Source organism: Camelus bactrianus, chromosome 14 (assembly GCF_048773025.1).
Source record: "Camelus bactrianus isolate YW-2024 breed Bactrian camel chromosome 14, ASM4877302v1, whole genome shotgun sequence".
Lineage (NCBI taxonomy): Eukaryota > Metazoa > Chordata > Mammalia > Artiodactyla > Camelidae > Camelus > Camelus bactrianus.
The window spans coordinates 62,244,476-62,268,736 of record NC_133552.1 but is presented as its reverse complement, the minus strand read 5'-3'; the positions used below and the strand labels follow the sequence as shown (position 1 = coordinate 62,268,736).

Here is a 24,261-nt window from a genome sequence, read left to right as displayed (position 1 = left end):
AGCATTCTAGTAAGTAGATTTATTTTAACTATCATTTTATGGTCAGATCTTGATGTTAGAGCCCTTAATTCCAGCGGGCAATGAACAAGCTATTATTTTGCCAAAAGTGTAGAGGACTCTTTATTAAAGTAAATGACTGGTCTTCTACATGGTCAAGGCACTAAGTGTGGGAGCCCAGCCCTTTCTAGCCTGGCTTCCCAGAAATTTCATGGCAGCGTTAAGAAACTTAGCATCCTCTTCCTTTTAGTTCTTTATGTGATACTGTTGCTGTAGGGAGATGGATCACGCCTAGTGATGTGAAGACCCCCCAGGAGTAACTGGGGGTGGTTAAATGGACAGTCATCAGGGAGTGTGGTTACAATAAATAAAGTCTGCAGTACAAACACTATTGTTTGAAACAATGACTTTTGAAAACTGCTTGGAGAGGTTCTGTAATATTTCTTGGTACAAGTGGTTGGAGATACCACAGTCTCATGGAAGTATTTCCAGTGAAATCGATCTCTTGCTATTTCAGCTGTACTTTATCATCGTTGGGGGCATCTAGACTTGGCCAAGAAACACTATGAAATCTCTCTGCATCTTGACCCGACTGCATCAGGAACTAAGGAGAATTATGGTCTTCTAAGAAGAAAGTTAGAACAAATGCAAAAGAAAGACGTCTGATCCTTTTTCCTCCATTTTTTGAGTTTGTGTGTGAGTGCATGAGGAATATCATTAATGTGACATGCTTACATTTTAACCATTTAAAAGTCTTACATGTTGCTTATTTTATTGCTTTTTTCCTATGAAAACAAAGACATGCAAAAAGATTACAGCACCAGCAATATACTCTTGAATGCTTGATGTGGTTTTTGCATTGAAATTGTATTTTTTCAGACAACTCAAGTGTAAATTCCAAAATTCCAAGGATGAAGTCTTTTTTAATTAAAAAGAAAAAGAGAAAAAAATTATCTTGAGCAACTTAGAGCAGAATTAAACCTGCATTTGGGATGTGGGTCGTGTAGTGTAGAGACTCATAGTATCAAACACGGATTGTAAACAAGAAGTGACAAACTGACTCCTACAATTTATGTAAATATCCAATGTGTCTGTATATTAGAATTTTTATTTAATGACAAGGAAGAGTAAATTAAGATTTTTGGTTTTTTAATCTTTCTTTTTCAAACACTATGCTATGAACTTCATTTATAAGGAAAAATATTTATTTGTATTTTTCTGTTTTGAACAAGGCAAATAATTGAATGAAAAATGGAAATTTTAACATCTAGTGCATTTATACTTTTTTCCATTGGAAGAAATTCACTCCTGCAATATTTTTGGGATTCTCCAACTTGTGCTGTTTCATAACCTAGGAAATTATGTAGTATTCTATGTAAAGTGTCACTATTAATAGAAAAGTCAAGCCTTGCTTTAGGCAAAAGCAGGCAGCTTGATGTCTTTATTTTTGTTATATCCAGTATTAAGAGGGCTACACTTCTACGTAAGTTGCTTTTTTATGTTTTTAACTGTAAAGCAGTTTTCCATTGAGCTTTATGAAACCACAGTCATTACTGTATCCAGAAAAGGCAAGAGGTAGATTCTCTCTCAAAAGGAACCACGTTGGGGAGTTTGTGATGTTTTTAAGAATTGGAGTATTATCCTGTTTCATTGGATCAGAATAATCATGTTCGTTTTGTTTATTCTCCTATCTGTTGCTGTTGCCCTAATGATTTATGCAAGCCCTGTAATTTCTTATGCAGTAAAATTATTACACAAACTGGTGTAAAAATGTCATACTGCCTTCTTAATAGATGATTTTCAAGTGAATGAACTCTTTTTCCTCCTTTCCCTTAAAATGAAATCAAAGTGACCAACCCATTCTTTCTGACATGTGGCTTCTATTTGGTTTTAGGGACCATTTAGTAGAATTGCACTGTGGAGTCATCCAGGTTCAGAGAACATCGAGATAAATTTGATTCTCTCCACTCACTTTTTGGGGGGCAGACCCACATAGAGTTGTAAATCAGTCATTGTAACTTACGATGGTTGGGATACATCAGAAAAGAAAGTACTGTGTTCCAAACATCTCTGAAATGATCCCAAAACAACAGTAACACTTTATAGAGCTCCTCGGGGCACAAGCTGCCTTATTTATGTTTCTTTAGTGCTTAGCTTGGCAGATAATAGATGCTCTGTATGCTTGTTGATTTTTCTTTTTTAAAAGCAAGTCTCTTTCTTTAAAACAGTGCTTGTCTCTTGAGAGTAAAGGAAAAATATTTCTTGTAAAAGCTCCTTCGGGATTCTTTTTTTTTTCCCTACTGATACTAAAACTTTAGGGTCAAATCAAGATGTGCAGATCTGGGATCCCCGCCTACAGGACGAATCTCCTTAGCTTTCAGGGCTCTGTCTCAGGGTTTCCATCGCAGCTGTCTTCTGTCCAGAGAAAACAGTCATTAGTTTGACTGATACTCCAGGAAGTCTTTTATCTCTGCAGAGTTTGGAAGTGCTCCGTGCTGCTTCTCTGTTCTCCCTCCTTTTCCCATCATAAGGTGACCACCCTCTTTATTTCTTGGGCTTCTTTTTTATCAAGACTGAAGTGGGAATCTGGAAGCAGTCCCCCTCTTACTTTTTTTTTTTTTTTTTTTTTTTTTTTTTACACTGTTTTTACTGCTAATCACAGTAAGGGATTGGGGGTGGGGGCGGTGACAAAACAAGCAGGGATTGTTGCCGGTTTGGGAAATCCGAGAGTCCTGATCATCGTCCTTCACCTCCCTGATTGTGAACATCACGAAACCCTGGAAGGTGGTTTGGGGTTATTTTTTGTTCATTTGTATGCTAGATTTCTTCCCTGTTTAGATGCAGTCTTACATTTACTTCCTAGAAACTCCATCCTGTAGATGTAGCCTGCTTTGCCTTCACAGGGCTCTTTGGAATTCTGATTCTGTTGCATTTCTTAAGCATGACCTTTACATTTTATTTCAAATGACTGAGTCATGCAGACTAGAGAACCGAGCCCCACAGCAAAGCACTGGACATCTGTGTTCATATTCACACCTATCAGCTTGGACTTCGGTGTGAGAAAACCTAGATTTGGGTCTTTGCTCTAGCGCTTTGACATCATAGGCAAGTCATTTAGCATTGCTTAAGCTTTAGTTTCCCATCTACAAAATGGGCATAATAAGACCTCCCTCATAGTCATGAGGTACTTGGCTCAGTCCTTGCCTCAGTAAATGATAGACTAGACTTTTGGAGGAAGGTACAGTTTTTTGCAGCAGACAGATTTGAACTTAAATGCATTCATTCCTTCATTCGACAAATATTAAGTGTCCTTATATGCCAAATACCCTCCTAGGCACTGGGAGGGAAGTGGGCATGGCCCCTTGCCCTCACGCAGCAGACAGTGCAGTGAGAGACAGCAGTTGTCAAGAGTTACGTCATTAATAACTGTGGAGGGAAACTGGGTCTAGCCTGAAGAGTCAGGAAGGGGTTCCCGGAGAAGGTGACTTCTGAACTGAGAGTTGATAGGCAGAAAGGAAGAAGATCATTCTAGACCACTAGTTCTCAACAAGGGAGGTTTTTACACACACATATACCTCCTTCCCACCCAGGGGACAGTTAGCAATGCCTGGAGATGTTTCTGGCTGTCACAACTGATGGGGGCGGGAGGATGCTACTGTATACAATACACAGGAACCCCCCCCCCCAAAAAAAGAATGATCTGACCCCAAATGCCAGTAGTGCTGAGGTTGAGAAAAACTAGACTGGACATGAAGAAGAAACAGCATGTGCAAAGGCCCTGTGGTGAGAAAGCTAAAGCATTTGGTGAACCAAGTCCAAGGGGGAGAGTCACTTGATGGAGTAAAGGTGACTAGAGCCAGATTATGCCAGGATTTGCAGACCACATGGTCTTTATCTTAAACCATGAGAGGTTTCAAAGCAGAAAAGTGACATGATCAGATCTATGTTTTGAAAAGATCACTCTGGCTGTTGGTGGGGAAGGAACTGGAGGGCAGCAAAGAAGATGTGAGCAGACCAGCAAAGAGACCGCTGCACTTACCCAGGGTAGAGATGAAGGTGGCTTGGGGTAGCCAAGCAGCAGTCAAGTTGTTGAAATGTGGACTGAACCTGAGAAATATTTAGGAATCAAATGGTGATGGAGAGGAGGTGGATGTGTGAGGGACTGAGACCCATCAAGTTTCATCATCCAGTTAAGCACTGATAGACACCACTGAGAGGGAGAGACTGGCTATAAACTAGAGACAGCATAAGGTCCTGGAGAAGAAAGGAGGGGCTGGGACCCACAATCAAGTGGAATTTGACACTAGTGAAGAGGAAATAAATCCCCTGTATGTTAACTAGGTCTAGATGAGGACAGATGTGGACGTATCTGCATTTATACAGTTAGCCAGACCCCAGTTGCAGAATTCAATAGTCACATCACAAGAATCTCAACCTTTCTCAGCCTTGATTTCTTCATGTAAAAAATGCAAGTAATAATGCCTGACTTACAAGATTGCTATGAAGATTAAAGTTAATATAATAAAATGTCTGCAGTCACACCTCCAGTAGGGCAGGCACTAGCCACATGCAGCTGCTGAGCCCTTGAACTGTAGCCCCTCCAAACGGAGATGTGCTGTAAGCATAAAATAAGTGCTGGGCTTTGAAGGCGGGCATGAAAAAATAATAGAAGGCATCTCAATCACTTTTATATTGATTACATGGTGAAACAATAATATTTCGGATATAGTGGGTTAAATAAAATATTGAAATTAATTTCAGCTGTTTCATTTTACATTTTAATGTGGCTACTAAATTTTAAATTACGTATCTGGCTTGCATTTGTAGTTTACCTCATAGTTCTCGCGGACAGCAGTGAGCATAACAGAAGCTGAGTGTATATATATGATACCTACCTAGCAATCTAATTCATTTTTTTAAAAGAACATCTATTACATCTAATTATAATCTAATTAATCTTCTAAATGTATTAGGTATCTACAAGGTGTATATTTCTCATCTTTGTCCCTGAGGCTTTCCTGAGTGGAGTGGTCAGATGTCCTTCTGGGGCTGGATACAGCAGCCCTACAAGATTACCTGGTTGCCAAATAGCCACAGCTGATGAAGGAAAATATTCTTTTCTATAGACTAATTAAAGCTAATAAATGTTGAAAGAATGGCAATTAGAAAAATCTTCCTATTTTTGTCCCCAGTGAATTAGTTGATTCAGGCAAAGCTCAGCAGTGAATCAAATCATTAGCTAAAAGATCAATGGAGAACTTTTTAGTGGAGGGGACCAGGCTGTCACCAGCTAAACCCACAGCCTGATTTCAGCATTGATGAATGGAACACCCAGATATTATGTGCCTCTCGCTGTGACCCAGTGTGGAGTACACAGAACCACCTAAGAAATACTTTTGCAAAAACTAACTTTGACCTTAATCTAAGCAAAATTAGCCTTCTTTGATTCCTAAGTTTAAATAAAAACCTGCAATATGACATTTTTGAGACCATTGATAGTAAATAAATGTTAATTTTGTTGTGATAATGGTATTAAGATGATGTGAGGCTATGTGTATTTTTTAAAGATACAAATACATACTCTACAGAGGTGAAATGTTAGATTTGGAATTTTCAACAATAAAAACAGAAGGAAAGGGAAAGTGGAAGGAAGGAAGGAGAGAAGAAGGGAGCAGGTCTCTGCTCATCTTTGCTGATGCAATTCTTATAAAATCACCTCGGGTTAAATTATGTTTTCATTTTTTGCATACATCTTTTAAATATCTTTGCTTAGAAGACATCTAGATAGCCAATAGGCACGTGAAAAGATGCTCAACATTGTTAATTACCAGAGAAATGCAAATCAAAACTACAATGAGGTATCACTTCACACCAATCAGAATGGCTATCATTAAAAAGTCCACAAACAATAAATGCTGGAGAGAGTGGAGAAAAGGAAGCCCCCCTACACTGTCGGTGGGAATGAAATTTGGTGCAGCCATCCTGGAAAATAGTATGGAGAGTCCTTAAAAAACTAAAAGCAGAGTTACCATATGATCCAGCAATCCCACTCCTGGGCATATATCTGGCAAAAACTACAAATTAAAAAAATACTGCACCCCAATGTTCATAGCAGCACTATTTACAATAGCCAAGCCATGGAAGCAACCTAAATGTCGACAGATTACTGGATAAAGAAGATGTGTATATTTATACAATGGAATACTACTCAGCCATAAAAAATAATGAAATAATGCCATTTGCAGCAACATGGATGGACCTAGAGATTATCATACTTAGTGAAGTAAGTCAAAGACAAACATCATATGATATCACTCATATGTGGAGTCTTCAAAAAATGACACAAATGAACCTATTTACAAAATAAAAAGAGACTCACAGACATAGAAAACAAACTTACGGTTACCAGAGGGCTTTCCAGGGTGGGGAGGGATAAATCGGGAGTTTGGGATTTGCAGATACAAACTACTATATATAAAAGAGATAAACAACAATATCTTACTGTATCATGTAGGGAACCATATTCAATAGCTTGTAATAACCTATAGTAGAAAAGAACATGAAAAAATACATACATGTATAACTGAATCACTATGCTGTACACAAGAAACTAACAACATTGTAAATCAACTATGCTTCAATATAAATAAATGAATGAATAAATAAATAATCTTTGCTTAATGGTGAACTTTTTTATTTTATTCCATGTTTTAGATGCTTCTCTGTTCTTTCCCTCTCTGGAATCATAGTCCAAACTGCAGTTTTGAGAGCCTCCCTGTCCTCTTAGCTCCTGAAAATACCCTTCGTAAGGCGTGGCCACGCTGCTTTGGCTCCACAAACTGACAGCGTGGCTGCCTCCCCAGCAGTTGTTATAATTTTCTCTTTACCAACCAACTTCCAGTAGTTGATTACAATTAGGTTGTTCCCGGTATCTATTGCTCCAAAACTCAGTGGCTTAAAATAACAATACTTTATTTTGCTCATTATGATGGTTGATTTCAAGTGCTAACCTGACTGGGCATGGAGTGCCTAGCTACTTGGCCCAGCGTTATTCCCTGACTAATACACTCATGCAGCGGCAAGTTGGGCTGGAATCGATCCCCAGTGGCTCCTCTCTGCTCCACGTAGTGTGAGCTGGGGGGGGGGGGGGTGGAACAAAGGCGGGGTCCTGGAATCATCCAAAGCCTTGCTCACTCACATGTCTGGCAGTTGATGCTGGGGCTGCTGGCTGTGACCTCACGGTACCAGCACCTGACCTCTCTCTCCGTGTGGCCGCTTGGTCTTCCTCACAACTCGGTGGCTGGGCTCAAGCACACACGTCCCAAGATGGCCAAGGGAAGCTGCGTCACCCTTTGTCACCTACCTAAACAGTCACATGTATCTCCTGCCCCATTCAGATTCAAGGGGAGGGGACACAGATGTCACTTCTCCAAGGGAGGCAGGTCAGCGCCACGTTGTGCTGCACAGGACAGGAAGTCTTGCTGCGGCCACCTTGGAAACGCCGTACAGTAGCACTTTACCTTCTACTGCTGGTTTAGTCTTTGCAGATTAAAACGGTCGGAAACGCAAGTCAGAAACTGACAGAGGAACTGCCAAGTGTGACATCCCCAGACGTTCAGGTCACCAGAGCACCCCTTCACTCCCTCTGTGTTGCTCTGGTGCCGATTTTGTGATTAGTATTTTGAGACCCAGCGTTCACTTCCCCCACCTACCAAGCAGACAGCACAACAGAGCTGCAGTCATGTCACAGCTCTGCCGTTCCCTCTTTATCTCCCCTGCTGAGCTTCCACCCCTAGATTTCCACACGAGTCTCTGCCTTTTTGATTAGTGGGCCTCTGACCTCAGTGGCCCCTCTCTTTTAAACAGGGTACAGATTTTCAAAGCCAATGTCCACCTTGACTCATATCCTACTACATTTTGATGCCACCAATCTATGATTTTTTATTCTTATATTATTACTTTTTATTTGGAGATCATTGTAGATTCACACGCAGTTGTAAGAAATAATACAGAAATCCATAGATCCTGCTTCCAGTTTCCCCCAGTGGTAACATCTTGCCTAGCTGTAGTTCAACATTGCAGCCAAGAAACTGACATTGATACAGCCACCAATCTTCTTCAGATGTCACCAGTCTTACTTATTTGAATATTTGGCTGGGTGCGATTTTATCGTGTGCAGACTTGTGAGGTCACCACAGCCAAGCTACAGAACAGTCTCATCAGGAGGACCCCTCCTACACTTTTATGCTATTACCTTTTTCAGAATATTTCCTTGAGCACTGACTGTGCACTAGAAGTGTGAGAGCTGCCTGGGATACGACGGAAAATGAAAACAGATGTGATTCCTGCCCTGCGGGACTTACCGTCCAGATTATGTCTCCCATGTTGTGTGCCCAGGTTGGGCATGCTGGTATAGACATCTGGGGCTGAGCACTGTTACCAACCCCCTTTCCAGGGAACTCCTGGGGGAGTCAGCGAGCCCCCGGTCACTTGTTCATATCTGTCTGTTTGCAGCCTTCCTAGTGTCACAGGCTGTTAGGGCATTTCCTTCCTTCTATGTTCAAAGTTCCCCATTAGTTGGTGAATCTGTTTTGTCTTTTGTTTTTTTTTTTCCTGGATGCAGTGAAACTCAAATCATGTTGAATTTTCTATTTCATAGGAATAGATATTGGTTCAGTTGCCTCTATCTTCTCCTTTGGGCCTCATATTTACGGTAAAAGCTTCTCCAGGCATGGGAGAAATGAGTTATCATCAGGCATAAGAGCTATTGAAGGGTCAGCCGTATTGTATTTACATAAGGGGCATCTGGGACGTACTACTGTATTGATCCAAATAGAAGTATCCCAAGTGTTGAGTAGCCCTGATTTTCAGTAAAGTGAGACATTGCATATTACTTGAAATATTCATTAATAAACATCAAATATAATTATTGAATATTACAGCTTCATTGTAAAATCCCACAGAGTCTTGTCTTAAATCACCTCTCTTGCCTCTAAAATTCTAACAAGAAGATACTAATTAAGGCTACGGCCTCTTTTAAGATAAGTTTCCTCACAAAATGAAAATCAGAAGCTGGTTTCTAGTTCAAAGCAGAAGAAACATGGCCCTGTGTGGGACAGTTCAATCAGGATGAAGGAGACAAGAAAATACAATGGTGGAGACAGGAGCCAAGAAAATGCCATCAAATATTAAGGTTTTTCACTTGTTCTTCTTTCATATTCCAATCTCTTTTCTTTACACTTCTAGAACTACAGTTTATATTAACATGGGCTGCTTATGAGCTATAAGAAGTGGGGGCGGGGAGGACTTCATGTTCTACTTTGTAAACCGTGGCTTCATTTGAAATTCCTTTTCTTTCTAAGTGAAGGAACATGTATGACATCACAGAGAAATCTTTATTCAAGAAAGCCATGGATGGATTTGTAATAAAGCTGTGATCAGGTGCACTGATGGGAAGGAGACACCATATAGGATGCTTAGGTAACCAAAAGTAGTCACTAAATTGCTTTGCCCAGCAGATGAGTGAGATGTTGGAGAGCCTGGGCCTCCAGAGCGATGCTGGGTAAAGAGATCTCTGGAGGTAGCACTGCCCAGATTTGTGGCTGAACTGTGGGTGTGCAGTGCAGCCTCTTTTTAGAAACATGCCTTTAAATCTCCACAAAACTCTGTATGCTGTATGACTTTCTTGGTGGTCGTCTGGAAATAGCTGGCATTTGGGGGCATAAAGCTCACATGTGAAGGGAAAATCCATGTGTGGGTTGAACAGTGCCTCCCCCCCAAAAATCATGTCCACCCAGAACTTCAGAATGTGACTGTATTTGGAAATCGGGTCTTACAGACATAATTAGTTAAGGATTTTGAGAGGAAATTATCATGGGTTTAGGTGGGCCTTAAATCCAATGTCCGGTGACTTCTACAAAGAGGACAGGACACATACAGACACACAGAGAAAAGAAGGCCCTTGGAGGGTGGAGGCAGAGATTGGAGTGATGCTCCCACAAGCCAACGAGTGCCAGGAGCCACCAGAAGCCAGAAGAGACAAGGAAGGACCCTCCCCTAGGGCCTTTGAGGGGGCGTGGCCCCATCCACACCTTGATGTCAGACTCCTGGCCTCCAGAAGAGCATTTCTGTTGTTTAAAGCCACCCCATTTGTGACAATTCCTGGCCACCCTAGGAAACTCACTCGGTAAGTAACTTAGTCTTTCAGCACCTTGACTTCCCCAGCTATGAAATGAGGGATAATACTGTCTTTTTCACAGATTTATTGGGAGGTTTAAATGATAAAAGTTATATAAAGCCCTAGACCCGTACTCGGCACATAATAATATTCAATAAATAATTGAAGGAGAGGTAACCCTCCTTTTCTTGAGGTTTTTAATCCTGGAATTAAATGACCCAGAAACAATCTCAGGTTTATTTTTATCATTTATGTTCTAAGTCTAATTAGTTCCTCAAGTACTTTAAACCTGTTAGTTACACTGTTTATAGAAACTGCCTTGAGCATCCTGCATTTCTAATCATTTTATTTTTTAAATATGTGGTATTTAACAGGTGGTTCCAGAGGCGAGGAAGGTGGGGGGAGGAAAGAAATGGGTGAGGGAGATTAAGAGGTACAAACAAACTAAATGAGTTCCAAGTATGGAACATATTGTGTGGGGAATTTAGTCAATAACTAAGCAGTATCTTTGGTGACGTGTCATAGCTGGACTTACCATGGAGGTCCTTTTGTAATGTATAGAACAGATCACTATGCTGTGTAACAGAAGCTAACAGTGTTGTAGGTTAATTATACTTCAAAAACAAATAAACATACAGAGAAACTCACAGAAAAGTAGATCAGATTAGTGGTTACAGGACGGGGCTGGGGAAAGGGAGGGATTTAGAATTGTCAGTCAAAAGATACTACAAACTTCCAGCTATGAGATAAGTAAGTACTAAGGATGTAATGTACAGCAAAATTAACCCTGCTGTATGTCATATATGAAAGTTGTTAAGAGAGTAAATCCCAAGAGTTTTCATCACAAATTTTTTTCTATTTAATTTTGTATCTCTATGAGATGATGGATGTTCACTAAACTTACTGTGATAATCATTTCATGATGCATGAAGTCAAATCATTATGCTGTACACCTTAAACTTATACAGCCCTTGTGTCAATTGTAGCTCAGTAAAACTGGGGAAAAAAATTATCATTATGAAAAAAAAAAAAGCACTTGTTAAAGTGCATTTGACTGGGCCCTGCCTCCTCGCTGATTCAGAAGATCTGGGGTTTGGCCTGAGAGTTTGCATTTCTAAATTTCCAGGTGCTGCTGATGCTGTTGGTCTGGGACCACGTTTTGAAAATTACTACTTTAAACTATTTGTCTATGGGTTATTTTTTGACAGTTAACCTGAAGACTTCATCCCAAAGAGCCCAATCTATGTTGGATCAGACTCTCCCAGCCTTATCTGGCAATAAATGCAATTTAACACTCACCTTGTTACCATCTTTAATTTTCCTTTATCACGAGAGTTATCTATTCATGTATTTTCCTCACTTTCTTTTACTGACATGATCTTCCTTCCTCAAAAACTAACTAAATAAATAAAAACGGAACAATTCTTCCTTTTGAAAAAAATTAAGATGATTACTGCTACTCTTTAAAAACAGTATGTTAAGAAATATACACAAGGCTTTTTATATATTTCAACTTAATCCGGAACTTCCCCAAACAAGAAAGAAATCTGCAATTATGGCTCATGAATCTGATTTTTTAGACTTCTTTAGGAATTGTACATCTGTTCAAAATGCCACATCAGCATTATTGGAAATGTCTGAATAAAAACCAGATTGTAAAAACCACATGCGTCCAGCCCACATACATGAGAAAATGGAAGAGGCAGAAAATGATTAAGGGTGATTATTGCTAGTTCAATAACTAGTACTTACATATTTGTGTCTTTGGGGGGCAGGGGCAGAGGTGGCTCCCCTCTCCATCTCTGTGCCATTCCTGTTACCTGGGTCCCCAAAGTAGCATCGCTTAAGACCAGAATGAACAAATCCGTAGAGAAAAATTCTCTTTCAGCTTTTTGGTCTTCACTCCCCTAGTTTCTGGGACTCAGATTTATTCCTTGGATCCAGGGAAAAGATGGTAAGTCTTTTTTTCCATTGTCTCCTCAGTTTTAATTTTAAATGGAGAATTGGTAAATAAGTGGCACTATCAAGACTGTAAGATTATCTGCATCCCGTATGGTATCAGCGCTGAGCTTGTAGCAGGAGGGTGAGACCTTGGTGATGTGTATATCCGCCCTGCAGGCTGCACCCCGAAGTGTGCGCTCATTTCTAAGAAGGTGTGTATGTCCCCATCTGATGTGGTGTGTCCCCAGGTGTATCTGGGTCCAACACGAACTCAAGGCCCACCATGAGCACCCAGGTGGGCCGCGTTAGAGCGTGTGCGCCCGCCTGGCTCCCGGCGCGAGCCCAGGTGCGCGCACGGCCCGCTCGGGCGGGTACCGCGTCCCGCCTCCAGGGGGCGCCGCCGGGGGCGGCCTCCCGGGGCGGCCGCTGCAGCTTCGGCCCGCGGTTTCCGTCCGGCCGCCCGGACCTGCTGTCCCCGACGGCACCGCGCTGGGCCGCAGGTGAGGCGCTGGGCGCGTTCCGGGCCGGGGCCTCTGTCCCCGCTCCTGCCGCGAGGGGGCCCTGCGGGCCCTGGGGACTCGGGCGTCGCTGCCGGCGCGTCGCGCCGGGGCCGAGTCCGCAGCCCGCGGGATCCGGGGAGGGAAGGAGAGCGGGGGAGCGGGCAGAGCCCGGGCGGTGACGGGACGCGGACGCCCGCGGGACCCGCTGGAAAGGAGGGGACACGGGGACGTTAACCGCGTCCACAAATGGCTCCGCGCCGCGTGACGCGGACGCCACGGCCAGAATGGGCGGGGGCAGGAAAAGGAGCTGCCTTCGGGTGTAGAAGCTGCCTGTTCCCGAAAGGGGAAAAGTGATGACCATTCAGAAGGTAGGAGGTAGTTTTAACATGATCTCTGAGTCGAATGAGGCTGACACTTAAGAAATTCTGCTTTTAATTGTAGAGATTCCTGTTTGCGAGGAGACCAGGAGCTGCAAAAGAAATCTAAGAGCTTCTGGCATTTGTCAGTTTTTGAGCTCAGGGTTTTTTTTGGAGCAATTAGAGACTCAGCTGAGTTTTTGGAGAAATTTCTGTTACTGGCTTGATTATAAAATGTGGTTATCGCTTTCACTCTTTTGGTCAAAGATTAACCCCACAGTCGCAGTGTAAACAGGTGCACGGTTTTTTGAGCACACCGTCCTGACTCCAGCTGACTTTATTTATATGAACTGATAAGAAAATGCACGAGACTTGTAGCCACTTTTTTAAAAGCAGGATATCAATTTTGCTAAACGTCCCAGGGCGAAGTCATGTATTAAACACTAAAGGGTCTCTCTAAGTCAGTTGGACTGACCTATATAAAGTGTAGGTCTTACGCACACACGTTTTTATGTGCTTTTTCCTATAATTGAAGACTGTTCTCCCAGGTCTCATGCAATTTATTGAAATGCTAAGATGGCGAGGTCTCCCAGGTGGCCCACATTTTCCCCAAATGCCTTGTTTTCCTGAACCGACTCTCAGGAGGAGCCATTAGTTCCTAATAAGCAGGCTGCCTTGGTAGAAAGCATTTGTAGTTTAAAAGCTGAGTGTGCAAAGTTAGACTAGTTTCTAATGGGTGGGCTTGTGTATGGAAATATTTGAGACTAGCTGACCTCACAAACGAGGGTCCGGACTTTTAGCCGTGGTTCTAGAGAAGGTTGTTATTCATGCTGGCCTTAGGTAGTGGGCAGCTGGAAGTAAAATAGAGCAGGGATAGAAACTGTTACTGCATAGGTTTAAATTATCTGTTCATGTTCCTGTTATTTTATGTAGTAAGATCTCTTGAAAGTTCCAGTCTGGGTCAGCTCTTCCGAGTGGAGTCATCGAAGGGCTTTGTACCCAGATCAGCCAGGCCTTTCCGAGGAGGTAGCGCGCCCGCCCCTGCAGGCCGGGGCGAAGGTGGGCACAACAGTTTTCGCAGAGCAGTGAGTCCCAAGGAAGATGATGATAAGAGGACACATTCAAGTAATCTTAGTGGTCTTTTCTAGAACCGTCTCCATCCAGAGGGAAACAGTAGATTAGAGATTTTTTTAAGAGACTGTTGGTTAAACAGGGCCAGCATCTTGTTTAACAGGAATCGGTTCTTTAATTGAAATTCTCTTTTGTCAGTGAAACTGCTCCTCAGGGCAAGACAGCCTTGCTTCGGTTGGATTTGAGAGGATTTGACAGCTGTGTGGGCAGAGCTTACTCCGTGGAAGGTGTTATTATGCAAACCCCCCCTCCCCACAACAGGTTTAGAGAGAAGACCCAGTTACTAGAAGTCTCTGGTTGTGTGACGTCATGACTTAGTAGACTTGGTCAATAGCTAAAAAGGATGAAGTAAGTGCCCCAGGGCGGGTGGAGCACAGAGGGATGATTCTTGCCCGAGAACCTGGGACATCACGTTGTGGCTGGACCTTGGGTGCAGAGTAGAATTTTACAGGAAAGACGTGGAATGGGGGCGTTCTTGGTGGCGGACACCAGGAGCAAATATAAGAAGCTTTAAATGTAACTCTGTGTAAGGAGGGTGGGGCGGGAGGCCTGCCTGAGAGAGAGGCTGTGTAGAGAGAAACTCTACTTTTTAATCAAGGCTCTAATTTTTTTCCTTTTTATTAAAGCAAACATAAAAGCAGAGTGAATAGTATAATGAACTTCCATGTATCCATCAAATAGGTTTAACGATGGGTTAAAATGATGTCTTTTTTTTAGCCATATCTGCTTCATCTTTTTGTTGAAATAGTTTAAATTGCAGATGACGTTATATTTCACCCCTAGTCAGTGTGGTATGCACCTCCAAAAAGGCGTCTTCTTGTATAACCGTAATGCCATTGTCACCTCCTTATCAAATTGGCAGTCATTCCTTAGTGTTTTCTAAAACTCAGTCCACAGTCACATTTCCTTGATTGCCTTGGAAATGCACTTTTACTGTTGGTTTCTGTGAATCAGATTCCCAACAAAGGCCACACGTGGTACTCTGTTGAGCACCTGTTGCCTCTTAATCCAGGACGGGAGTTGGCAAACTTTTTCTGAAAAGGGCCAGTTACTAACTCTTTGCTTTGCAGGCCACATGGTCTCGGTTGCAGCTTCTCCACTGCCTGGGCCCCCAGAGTAGCCACAGATGATACTTTATGCGCATGGCTGCATTCCAGTAACATTTTGTTTTCAAAGGTTTTTTTTTTTTTTGTTTTAAACTCTACCAGTAGGTTGCACTTACCCGCAGGCCACAGTTTGCGTTGACTGGTCTAGAGCAGCCCCGTGAGCGGTCTCCTTAACGCCAGTAGTGTGTTGGCATCACTTGGTGTGGCCTGTGGATGGCTCACATTGTGGATTTAGTCAGGTTTTTGTATAGCGTGGTTCAGCTTGTTCCTCTATACTCTGTACCTCCTGGAAACTGGACGGTGGATCTAGAGGCTTAATTAGGTTCGGAGTCACCATTTTTGGCAAGGATACTTCAGATGTGGTCTGAATTTTTTTTAAATAAACGTATGACTTTAAAAGACTCAGAAACCCACATTCAGGAAGCTCAATATACCTAAATTAAGCTTTGCCGGATGGCTGAAGATACCCTTTTTTCTTTCTCATTTTCCTTCCTTGGAGGAGAGGCTATAGCTGCTCTCTCTCAAGAAGGTGGAGGACTGTGAGCCCCCCGCGAGGTCAGTGGGAACTGCCCTCTGATCGCGGCATCCTGCCGCCCCTTGGGCTGGGGGACCACGTTTTCCACTGAACGGCAGTTCCTTCCTTCCATGGGCCCACCCACAGGTCTGAGAGCATCCGAGGGGCCGGAGGATGTGTTCTTGTCTTTAAGCCTCTTGTCTCTTAAACATTCAGCTTTCTCCACTCACCTTCCTCTTCATCTCACCCGCTAGCAGGACTGAGAACTGGATTCTTGGTCCATGGGCTTCTGGTCACGCTGCGAGGTGGGAGTCCTACCCTGGTGTCCTGTTCGAAAGGATCCTGACGTCAGAAGCTTTTCAGACTCAGACTCGCGATGGTGTGGAATTCCAGGGCGGTTCGTTTTTGAAGAAATAAGATTACAGGTGAGAATTGTTTTTCCTCTCTTCTGGAGTGTTTGTTGCTCCTACACTGTAGAGCATCAAGGAAGTATGCTGACAGACAGCATCATTTGGAAGTCCTGTCTTTTTGTCTCTTAGGAATAGTAGGGAAACTGTCTGTTTATGCCTGAACTCATTTTTCCAGACAATGTGTCATTGGTCTTTTTCTTATTGATTTGTAAGAATTCTTTATACATTGAGAATACTAGTCTTTTGTCATGTGTGTTACAAGTATTTCCCCACTTTTTTAACTTTGTTTACAGTACTTATATGCTGCAGAAAATTTAATTTTATATAGGAAAAGAAATCAATCTCCCCTTTACAGTTTCCTTGTTTTGTATTTTGCTTAGTATTATTTGCTTATTATTATTTTGACCCTCCCAGTTCAAGATTTTTTAAGTATGTGTTAACACAGATGAATGGACATGTGACTGGTAAAGAGGAATATTGAAGGCGGCTCTTTCTACAAGATACTATAATATTAAACTGATTAAGTATTGGCGTTAAGATGGGCCCTACATTGATTAAGTGTTGAAGTTGGGGAGATGGGTATTTGGGGGATATTATATCATTACATCCCATAATAAAAAAGTTTTCTTCAAAAAAAGAATAGTAGATGGAAAAGCTATCTTTGACTCATTCGTTCATATTCAATAACTATTACTTATCTACTTTGTGCTGAACACAAGGGGGTATTTTGTTAATAAAAGCAAAAGATCTTGGAACTTGTATGTCTCCCGTAAGAGGCAGATGTTAATGTCACGGTTAAGGGCACCAATTCCTATGTCAGATTACCTGGCTTCAGATTCTAGCTCTGCCAGCCACTGGCTGGGTGGTTTTGAACTTTTCAGTTTTAAAAATGGGGGATAATAATCGTGTCTACCTGATAGGGTTTTGGGGAGGCTTGAATGAGAAAACCCATGGAAATTCCTTTGCGTGGTCCCTAGCACTTAGTAAATGCTCGATGAGTGCAAACTCTGAAGAAGAAAAAACAGCAACTTCAGCCAAGCAAGGACCAAGGCAGGAGGCGCAGGTGCTGAGCTGATGTTTGGGGCTGGGTTGTGACCTCACCTGGGCGGGTTACGCAGGGCTGGGAGGACCTTCCAGAGGAAGGGACTTTGGAGTGAAGATGTGAGATGCAGAAGCCATGTCTTTTCCTCAGAAGTGCCCTCTTTGGCGAGTGACGGGGGTGAGGGGCAGCAGAGGGAGGGCACAGGCACAGGCAGCCACCCGAAGGAGCGGGTCTGGTGTCATGTTAGTTTCCTAGTGCTGCCGGCGGGGCCACGGCGCCACGGCTCACAGCCACCCGGACCAGTCATCCCTCGGCTCCATAGGGCCTCGCTGGGCTGCAGTCAGGGCCGTGTGCCTTCCTGGAGGCTCTGGAGGAGCTCCCTGCACAGAAGAGCACCACTGCGGCCCCCCGCCCCCAGCCAGGAAGGGGCTCGGGCTCAGAGGGGCCCATTTGGATAATCCTGCATCTTCAGGCCCTTAACTTTAACCACAGTCTGTGAAGTCCCTGCGCCACACAGGGTGCCACCATCAAGGTTCAGGGGATGAGGACACGGTGTCTTTGGGGCCCTTTCTTCAGTCACATCGCCCTGCCCTGTACTGTGTCACTGCTGCAGGAGCAGGGCCACCCTCCAGACGTCTGGGGCGGTCAGATACACTACTAGCAGGAGCTGCCGACTCCGGCCTGGTTCCTCTGCTCTTCCGGGGAGCCTGCCCCAGACCCTGGGGGCCTCTCCGTCAGCTCTGGGGTAGGGGCTCTGCTGAACGGCTGTCACAAACCTGCTTTGATTCAGTCCTCTGGCCCCGCCCTCCCCCAGGTCACTCCTGCCTCTGTGCCCTGATGGGGCTGTTCCACCTTGTAGTTTTTTTCTGTTATTTCTGCCTGTGTAATTGTTTTTGCACACCAGCCTTAAACACCGCTATTTTCAACATAATTCACACTAAAATAGCGTTTTCTCTTCTGTTAACACTGGTTGGGTGAGAGCCGCGTCTTCCTCATTGGATTGCCCGGCCGTGCCTTCCACATCAGAGGTGCCCGGTAAGGAAGGGCTCATTTCCAGTTGGTTGGGAGTGTTTCCATAGAGCTCTGAGATTTGAGTCACACCAGAGTAAATCAGAGGGAGAAACAGCAAATGAAACAGAACCTCTCGTATTATGCTGTACCTTTGTCCGTTTGCTCATTCCTACATCTGCTTTTAAATCTTCGAGCGTTCATTACCTCTCCCTGCCCCTGTCATCTGCACGTAGGAGGGTGCAGCAGACAAGTTAATGAAAATTATTAATATTTCTACATCTCATGATGGTTTTAATGATTTATGAGCATTATATGAGCTTTGAAAAGCATTCTTTAAGCTATTATTTTTTAGAAGAATCACAACTACCTGCTTTGAATTACTTTCTCCCTTGAGTTGGTTTTCTATATAATTAGATGACTAATATAAAAGCCTTATAAAACTGGTGAGGGGAAATTAGTGAGTCCTAGAAGTGAGTAAAGAACAGTTAGATGGCATTCTAGGGAGTATTTATGAAGACTTTTTGTCTCTGTCATCATTTTGTTATGAACATTTCCGGCCACGCTCTGAAGTAGAGCAGAGTAAGCCCTCGTGGACCCATATGGTGTCGGAATCCACGTGCCATCCCGGCTTTGCCCTCCTTGTTCCATCTGCCTGACTTGCTTTGTTTTTTGAGTTTTTGTTTGCTTGCTTCTGGAGAATTTTTTGAAGCAAATACCAGAAATATTTCATACCTAAATATTTTAGTATTGAATTTTGTTTAAAAGTTTAGTTTTTGCATAACTATAGTCCTACCCAACAATAATTGAAAAATCCTTAGTATCATATAGTGCTGTGTGCAAATTCCCCCACTTGTCTAAAACAGTCTGTACAGTTGGTTTATTCAAACCAGGATCAAAACAAAGCCCTTTCGCTGTATTTGATTTATATGTCTCCTGTCTCTATTAATAATGGATGTGTGCCATCTTACCTTAATTCAGAATGCTCTTACTCTTTTACCTTTTAACTCAGCGTTTTGGAAGAGTTGCATACGCTCATGCGTTCACTCTTTAATATTATTATTTGAATTTATATAAAGTTGACCTTTTTTGTTGTATGATTCTATGAGTTTTAAAGTTGACTGATATAACCATCATCATAGTTCTGACACAGAGCAGTTCCATCACCAGAAAAACCCAAGAAACCAAACCAAACAAGCCCATCCTCATTCGGCTCCCTTGCACTCACACCCTCACCTTGCCACTCGTCCCTGACAGCCCTTGGTCTGGTCTCCATCTTTATAATTTTCACCTTTTTCAAAATGTCACATAAATGAAGTTCTACAGTATGTGTGTGACCTCTAAGATGGGCTTCTTCATTCAGAGGATGTCTTTGGGATTCATCCACTCTGGGTCCTTCCTTACTGTGGAGCAGTTTTCCGTCTCACGGACATACCACAGGTATGTCCACTCACTGTTAGGGAAGGTTTTTTTTTTGCAGTGATCCATTCATTGTCTTGTGCACACCTTGTTCCTGTTTTACCATTAGTAACTGGTGGTGTGTAATTGCTCTTACCATCAGTTTCACGCTGGATTAGATTGATCATGAGTAGTTAGTTACATGAGAGCAAATGGATATAAGCAGAGAGTAATTCTCTGAATGCCATTTAGCTACAGTGAGCGCTGTTGCAGCTTTAAAATGGACTGTTCCCCTGTGCATTTGAATACCTTTTTCCTTTTAAAGCATGTTGAGCTCAAGGAAGAAAGCCATTTGAAATTTGTGAGCTGGGAGGGAGGGTATAGCTCAAGTGGTAGAACGCATGCTTAGCATGCGTTAGGCCCTGGGTTCAATCCCCAGTACCTCCTCTAAAAATAAGTAAATAAACCTAATTACCCCCACCCCCCGCCAAAACACACACACACACACACACACAAAGAAATTTGTGAGCTAAAGCTCTTGCTTGCCTCTCTTTGGATGATTAGGGACCACAGCCACTGAAAGTGTGGCATTGACTCTTGGGTTAGTCACTAGAATGTCTCTGCTGTTGCTGTCTCCTCACCCCTCTCATTAGATGAAACTGTGAAGTCTGGGTACCCGAGGTCACTGCTGAGGGAGGGCCTGTCTTTAAACTCAGGTCTCCCCCATTAGCTGCTGTGGTTTGAGCTCCCAGTGGGCAGTGTTATTTGTGAACAGAGTGGACATTACCGTCATCGAACTGGAAGAATGGTGTCCATAAAGGTTTTACTTTGTGACTAGAAGCTCTCTGTTTTTACTCTGAAAAGTTGCTGGAGCGTTAGGCCCATTGACAGATCTTCCTTTGTGCCATGGGGTCTTAGAAAGAAAAACCGAGCCTGACACAGGAGGGAGACTGCGGACGGACCGCCAGGTGGGCTTCACACACAACTGAAGTTGCTGTGGTCTGAAGCCTCAGAGGCCACGCTCAAAATGTAAAGGAAAGGGATGGGTTTCTGTGGTTACGTAATCTTTGGTTTAAAATGAGCGTGTTTATTGACCCTTATATCAATTAGGATTGGAATAAATCAAAAACAGTGAAGGATTAGTAAGGATGTTCCCTCCATTGGACCCAAATCTTTGATTTGTTTGAAGAGAAATTATAGATGTTTTTTAAACTTTATGCTTATTGATATTAATAAAGTCATATATATATATATATATATATATATATTTTTTTTTTTTTTTTTTTTTTTTTTTTTTTGGAGGTGAGGGATTTGGAGGAAGGGATAATAGAAATGGCTTGGGGCCTTACGTCCAGGGTTTAGGACTGCAGACTAACACACGCGCTGCCCCCTGGTGGCAGCGTACTGAACAGTGCAGTTCAGAGGGGAGGAATTCTGCAGAGTCCATTGTGCAGAATTGTGGAGGGAGCTAGGAGATGGTTTCTCTTTCCAGCTCTTCTCGTAATTACTCTCTGTCATCATGATGTTAGGCAAATAATTTAGTTCAATGAAAGTCCAGATTTCACTCTCTCCTACTCTAAAGTGTAATTTCTAAAGTTTCTCCCTGCTTTAACATCTTACTCTCCAGTGGAAACAGCAGATGTTACAGAGAAAGATGTCAAGTTCCACTTTTCCCTTTAGCTGCTGAATCCTAGCAAATCCTAGATGTTTATTCAGGAAAGCGGGCTCTAGAGTAAAAGAGCGACTCCTGAAGCTTAGTAAGGGTTTGGCTCTGGGCAGCAAACTGCGTAAATCTCTCTAGCACAGTTCGTAATTCATCAGTGCGACAATCCTGCGTTACTATGAAGGCCTGCAAGTTACATCATTTTAAAAATAATCTCCTTATTCTTAATACAGGTCTTAAAAAAACATAAAATTTACCATCTTAACCATTTTAAGTGTACGTTTCAGTCATGTTAAGTGTATTCATGCTGTACAACAGACCTCCAGAACTGTCTCATTTTCCCAAACCGAAACTCTGCCCCCATCAAACAGCAGCTCCGCACCCCCTCCTCCCACAGCCCTTGGCCACCATCCTTCTCCCTTCCGTCCTGTGTGTCTTTTTGTGATGGGCTTATTTCACTGAGCGTGATGTCCCCAAGGCTCATCCATGTTGTAGCCTGTGACAGGATTTCTTCCCTTTTTCAGGCTGAATATTGTATGTATGTATGTATGTATGTCGATGGACACTTGGGTTGCTTCCCCTCTTAGCCATTATAATAATATAACTATAATTATTTTATAATTATATATTGTATATTAACACAGAGAGAGTTTATACAGTTGTTTTCTGTGCATAAAAGGATAAACTTCATTATGAAGCACACCATTCAACCATGCTGGGTAATTAGGAATGGCTTTTCATATGGATAAGTTAAAAAGGAGCTAACATTTACTGGCCACAAGCTATGCACCAGATACTACAGATCTGTGATACATCCTGTTGTTTAGTTCTTATAATAATTCTGTGATTTACCTTACTTATTAAAGTCACCGTGCCAGCATTCTGATATGCACGATCTCGTGTAGTCCTCATATATCAGCCCTTGAGGCAGGCATTAGCCCATTTTTTAGGTGATGTACCTGAGGTTTATTTTAAAGCCTGGAGGTGGCTGAGGGTCAAGAATGCTTCCAGAGATTCATTCAAGGGCTTCAGTTACCCCCCAAAGCAGGATGGTAGCCAGTAAATATTAAAAATGGGAGTGGCAGAAGCTGTGGTTGCCCCCAAACATCCATTCTCTCCCTCTTGAGTTACTGGTCCCTTTGTTGCCAGAAAGCAAGTGAGAGCTACTCAGCAGTAACTCTGTTTTAAAGCATGTTTCCAAGCTGTGAAATATTGGGGCTGCCGCATTTTCAGTCTCACAGGGGCTCCTCTGCCTAGACTGTCCGGGTGAGCTGCGCAGACACACGTGTTCAGACGGTCAGGCAGGCTGGACCAGCTCCTCCGTCCTGACGCATCCCTCTTGCAGGTTTACTCATGATGTCCAAAGAATTGTCTCTTTCCTTCTTGGAATCTACCCCCCCTTTTTTTGTTTTGAGGTCTGACCTGACAAGTTACTGCAAAGAATGATGTCTTCACAGGTCTTGGATTTTTAATTTCAGGCGTGTCATCGGCAAGCCAGTCTAAACAGGACTAACTGAATTTGGGGAAGACACGTACACAGGCAGCCATCACTCATGAACTAGGATGTCTAGAGAAAAAGTATCTCAGGTTTATTTCACTCCAGTCTTTTTCCTGCATCATGTTCAAAATTAAAAACAAATATAAAAAGCATCCTTTAAACCTGTGTTTCAGTGCAGCTGCCTGGGTGCTTGTGGAAGGTGTGAGCTGGGCCTCTGGGCTTCCCTCCTCCACGAAGGCCTGGCTGCCATCGCCGTGGGGCACACCCAGCTCGAAGCACACAGAGCCCTGTGCTGTGTTATGCTGGTGACACCAGGTGTTGAAAGTAAAAAATGTGATTCATTCCACATTCTTAAAATGGTTATTCTTGTTGCTTAATATTTATACTTAAGCCGACCTTGAATCATCAGAGAGTAAGCACATAATGCTCTTAGGAAATGTGTATTCAGCAGTATTGTTTAGGGAACAGTCTCTTAGTTACATTAAAATGATGGGGAAATTTAACAGGCTAATATGTACTAAACTTGGAAAGGGCCACCTTTACTTACCCTAAGTTTTGTTGGTATTATCTTTATTTTTATGTGTTTTGCTTTCCTTTTGTATAACTTGGACATGAAGCATTTTTCTTAAAAAAGGTGCAGGTTTGAACACATGTTAAATATTTAATATTTGGAAAATTTGCTTTTCTGGTTAATTAAATTTTCCATGGAGATGAAGGTTAAGTGAAAATCTTTTCTGAGAGGTCTTGTGAAGATGAATTAGTGTGCCTTCCCTCCTCTTACAGTATACAGAGCAGGATGAATCTTTTTAATCCAAAAGTTAGTCATTCTTTAGTAGCATCAATATAAAACTTAAAGATCTTATTCAGAAAAGGCAAGATAAGGTAACAAGATAAGTGTCTGTCAACAGATGAATAAACAGATGAAGAAAATGTGTGTACGTATACATACATAAAACATTTCATTATATGCATGGGACTACATATGTATGCACGCACACACGCACATATATATATAAATATTATTCAGCCGTAAAAGTGAAGGCAGTCTTGCCATTTGCAACAATGTGGGTGAATCTGGAGGACATTATAAGGAAGATAAGCCAGACACAGAAAGACAAATACTGTATAATATCACTTATATGTGGAATCTAAAAAAGCCAAACTCATAGAAGCAGAGAGTGGAATGGTGGTTACCAGGGGTTGTGGGGGCGGGGGGTGGGAGGTGCTGGTCAAAGGGTGCGGAGTTTTGGTTGTGAGTAAGTTCTGGGGATCTGACATACAGCTTGGTGACTGTACTGTATTCTTAAAATTTGTGAAGAGAGTAGATGTTAAGCGTTCTCACCACACACACACATGAATAAAGCGTAGCTACGTGAGGTGATGGATGTGTTAATTAGCTTGATTGTGTAGTCACTTCACAGTGTGCCCGTATATATAATCGTCACGTTGTACACCTTGAACGTATACAATTTTTGTTTGTCAGTTAAACCTCAGTAAAGCTCCGGGGGGAACTGAGAGAC

At 42.6% G+C, this 24,261-nt stretch overlaps 2 protein-coding genes across 7 annotated transcripts in view; both read left to right on the top strand.

Moving 5' to 3' along the window:
* Positions 1-1,857, top strand: part of TMTC4 (transmembrane O-mannosyltransferase targeting cadherins 4) — a 56,051-nt gene extending 54,194 nt beyond the window's left edge. For all 3 annotated transcript variants that reach the window (XM_074378482.1, XM_074378483.1, XM_074378484.1), the window contains exon 18: positions 515-1,857. In XM_074378482.1, the coding sequence (XP_074234583.1) occupies positions 515-663 (149 nt within the window). In that variant the 3' untranslated portion in view covers positions 664-1,857. The remainder of the gene's footprint in view (positions 1-514) is intronic.
* Positions 1,858-12,488: 10,631 nt separating this feature from the next.
* The window catches only part of GGACT (gamma-glutamylamine cyclotransferase), a 34,248-nt gene continuing 22,475 nt past the window's right edge, over positions 12,489-24,261 (top strand). The window contains exons 1-2 of one of the 4 annotated variants that reach the window (XM_074378477.1): positions 12,489-12,615; positions 15,980-16,147. The gene's annotated coding sequence lies outside the window, so the exon portion shown is untranslated. Of the gene's footprint in view, positions 12,616-12,687; positions 12,984-15,976; positions 16,148-24,261 lie in introns of those variants that run through there. The other 3 variants (XM_074378479.1, XM_074378478.1, XM_074378480.1) reach the window with 3 other exon arrangements.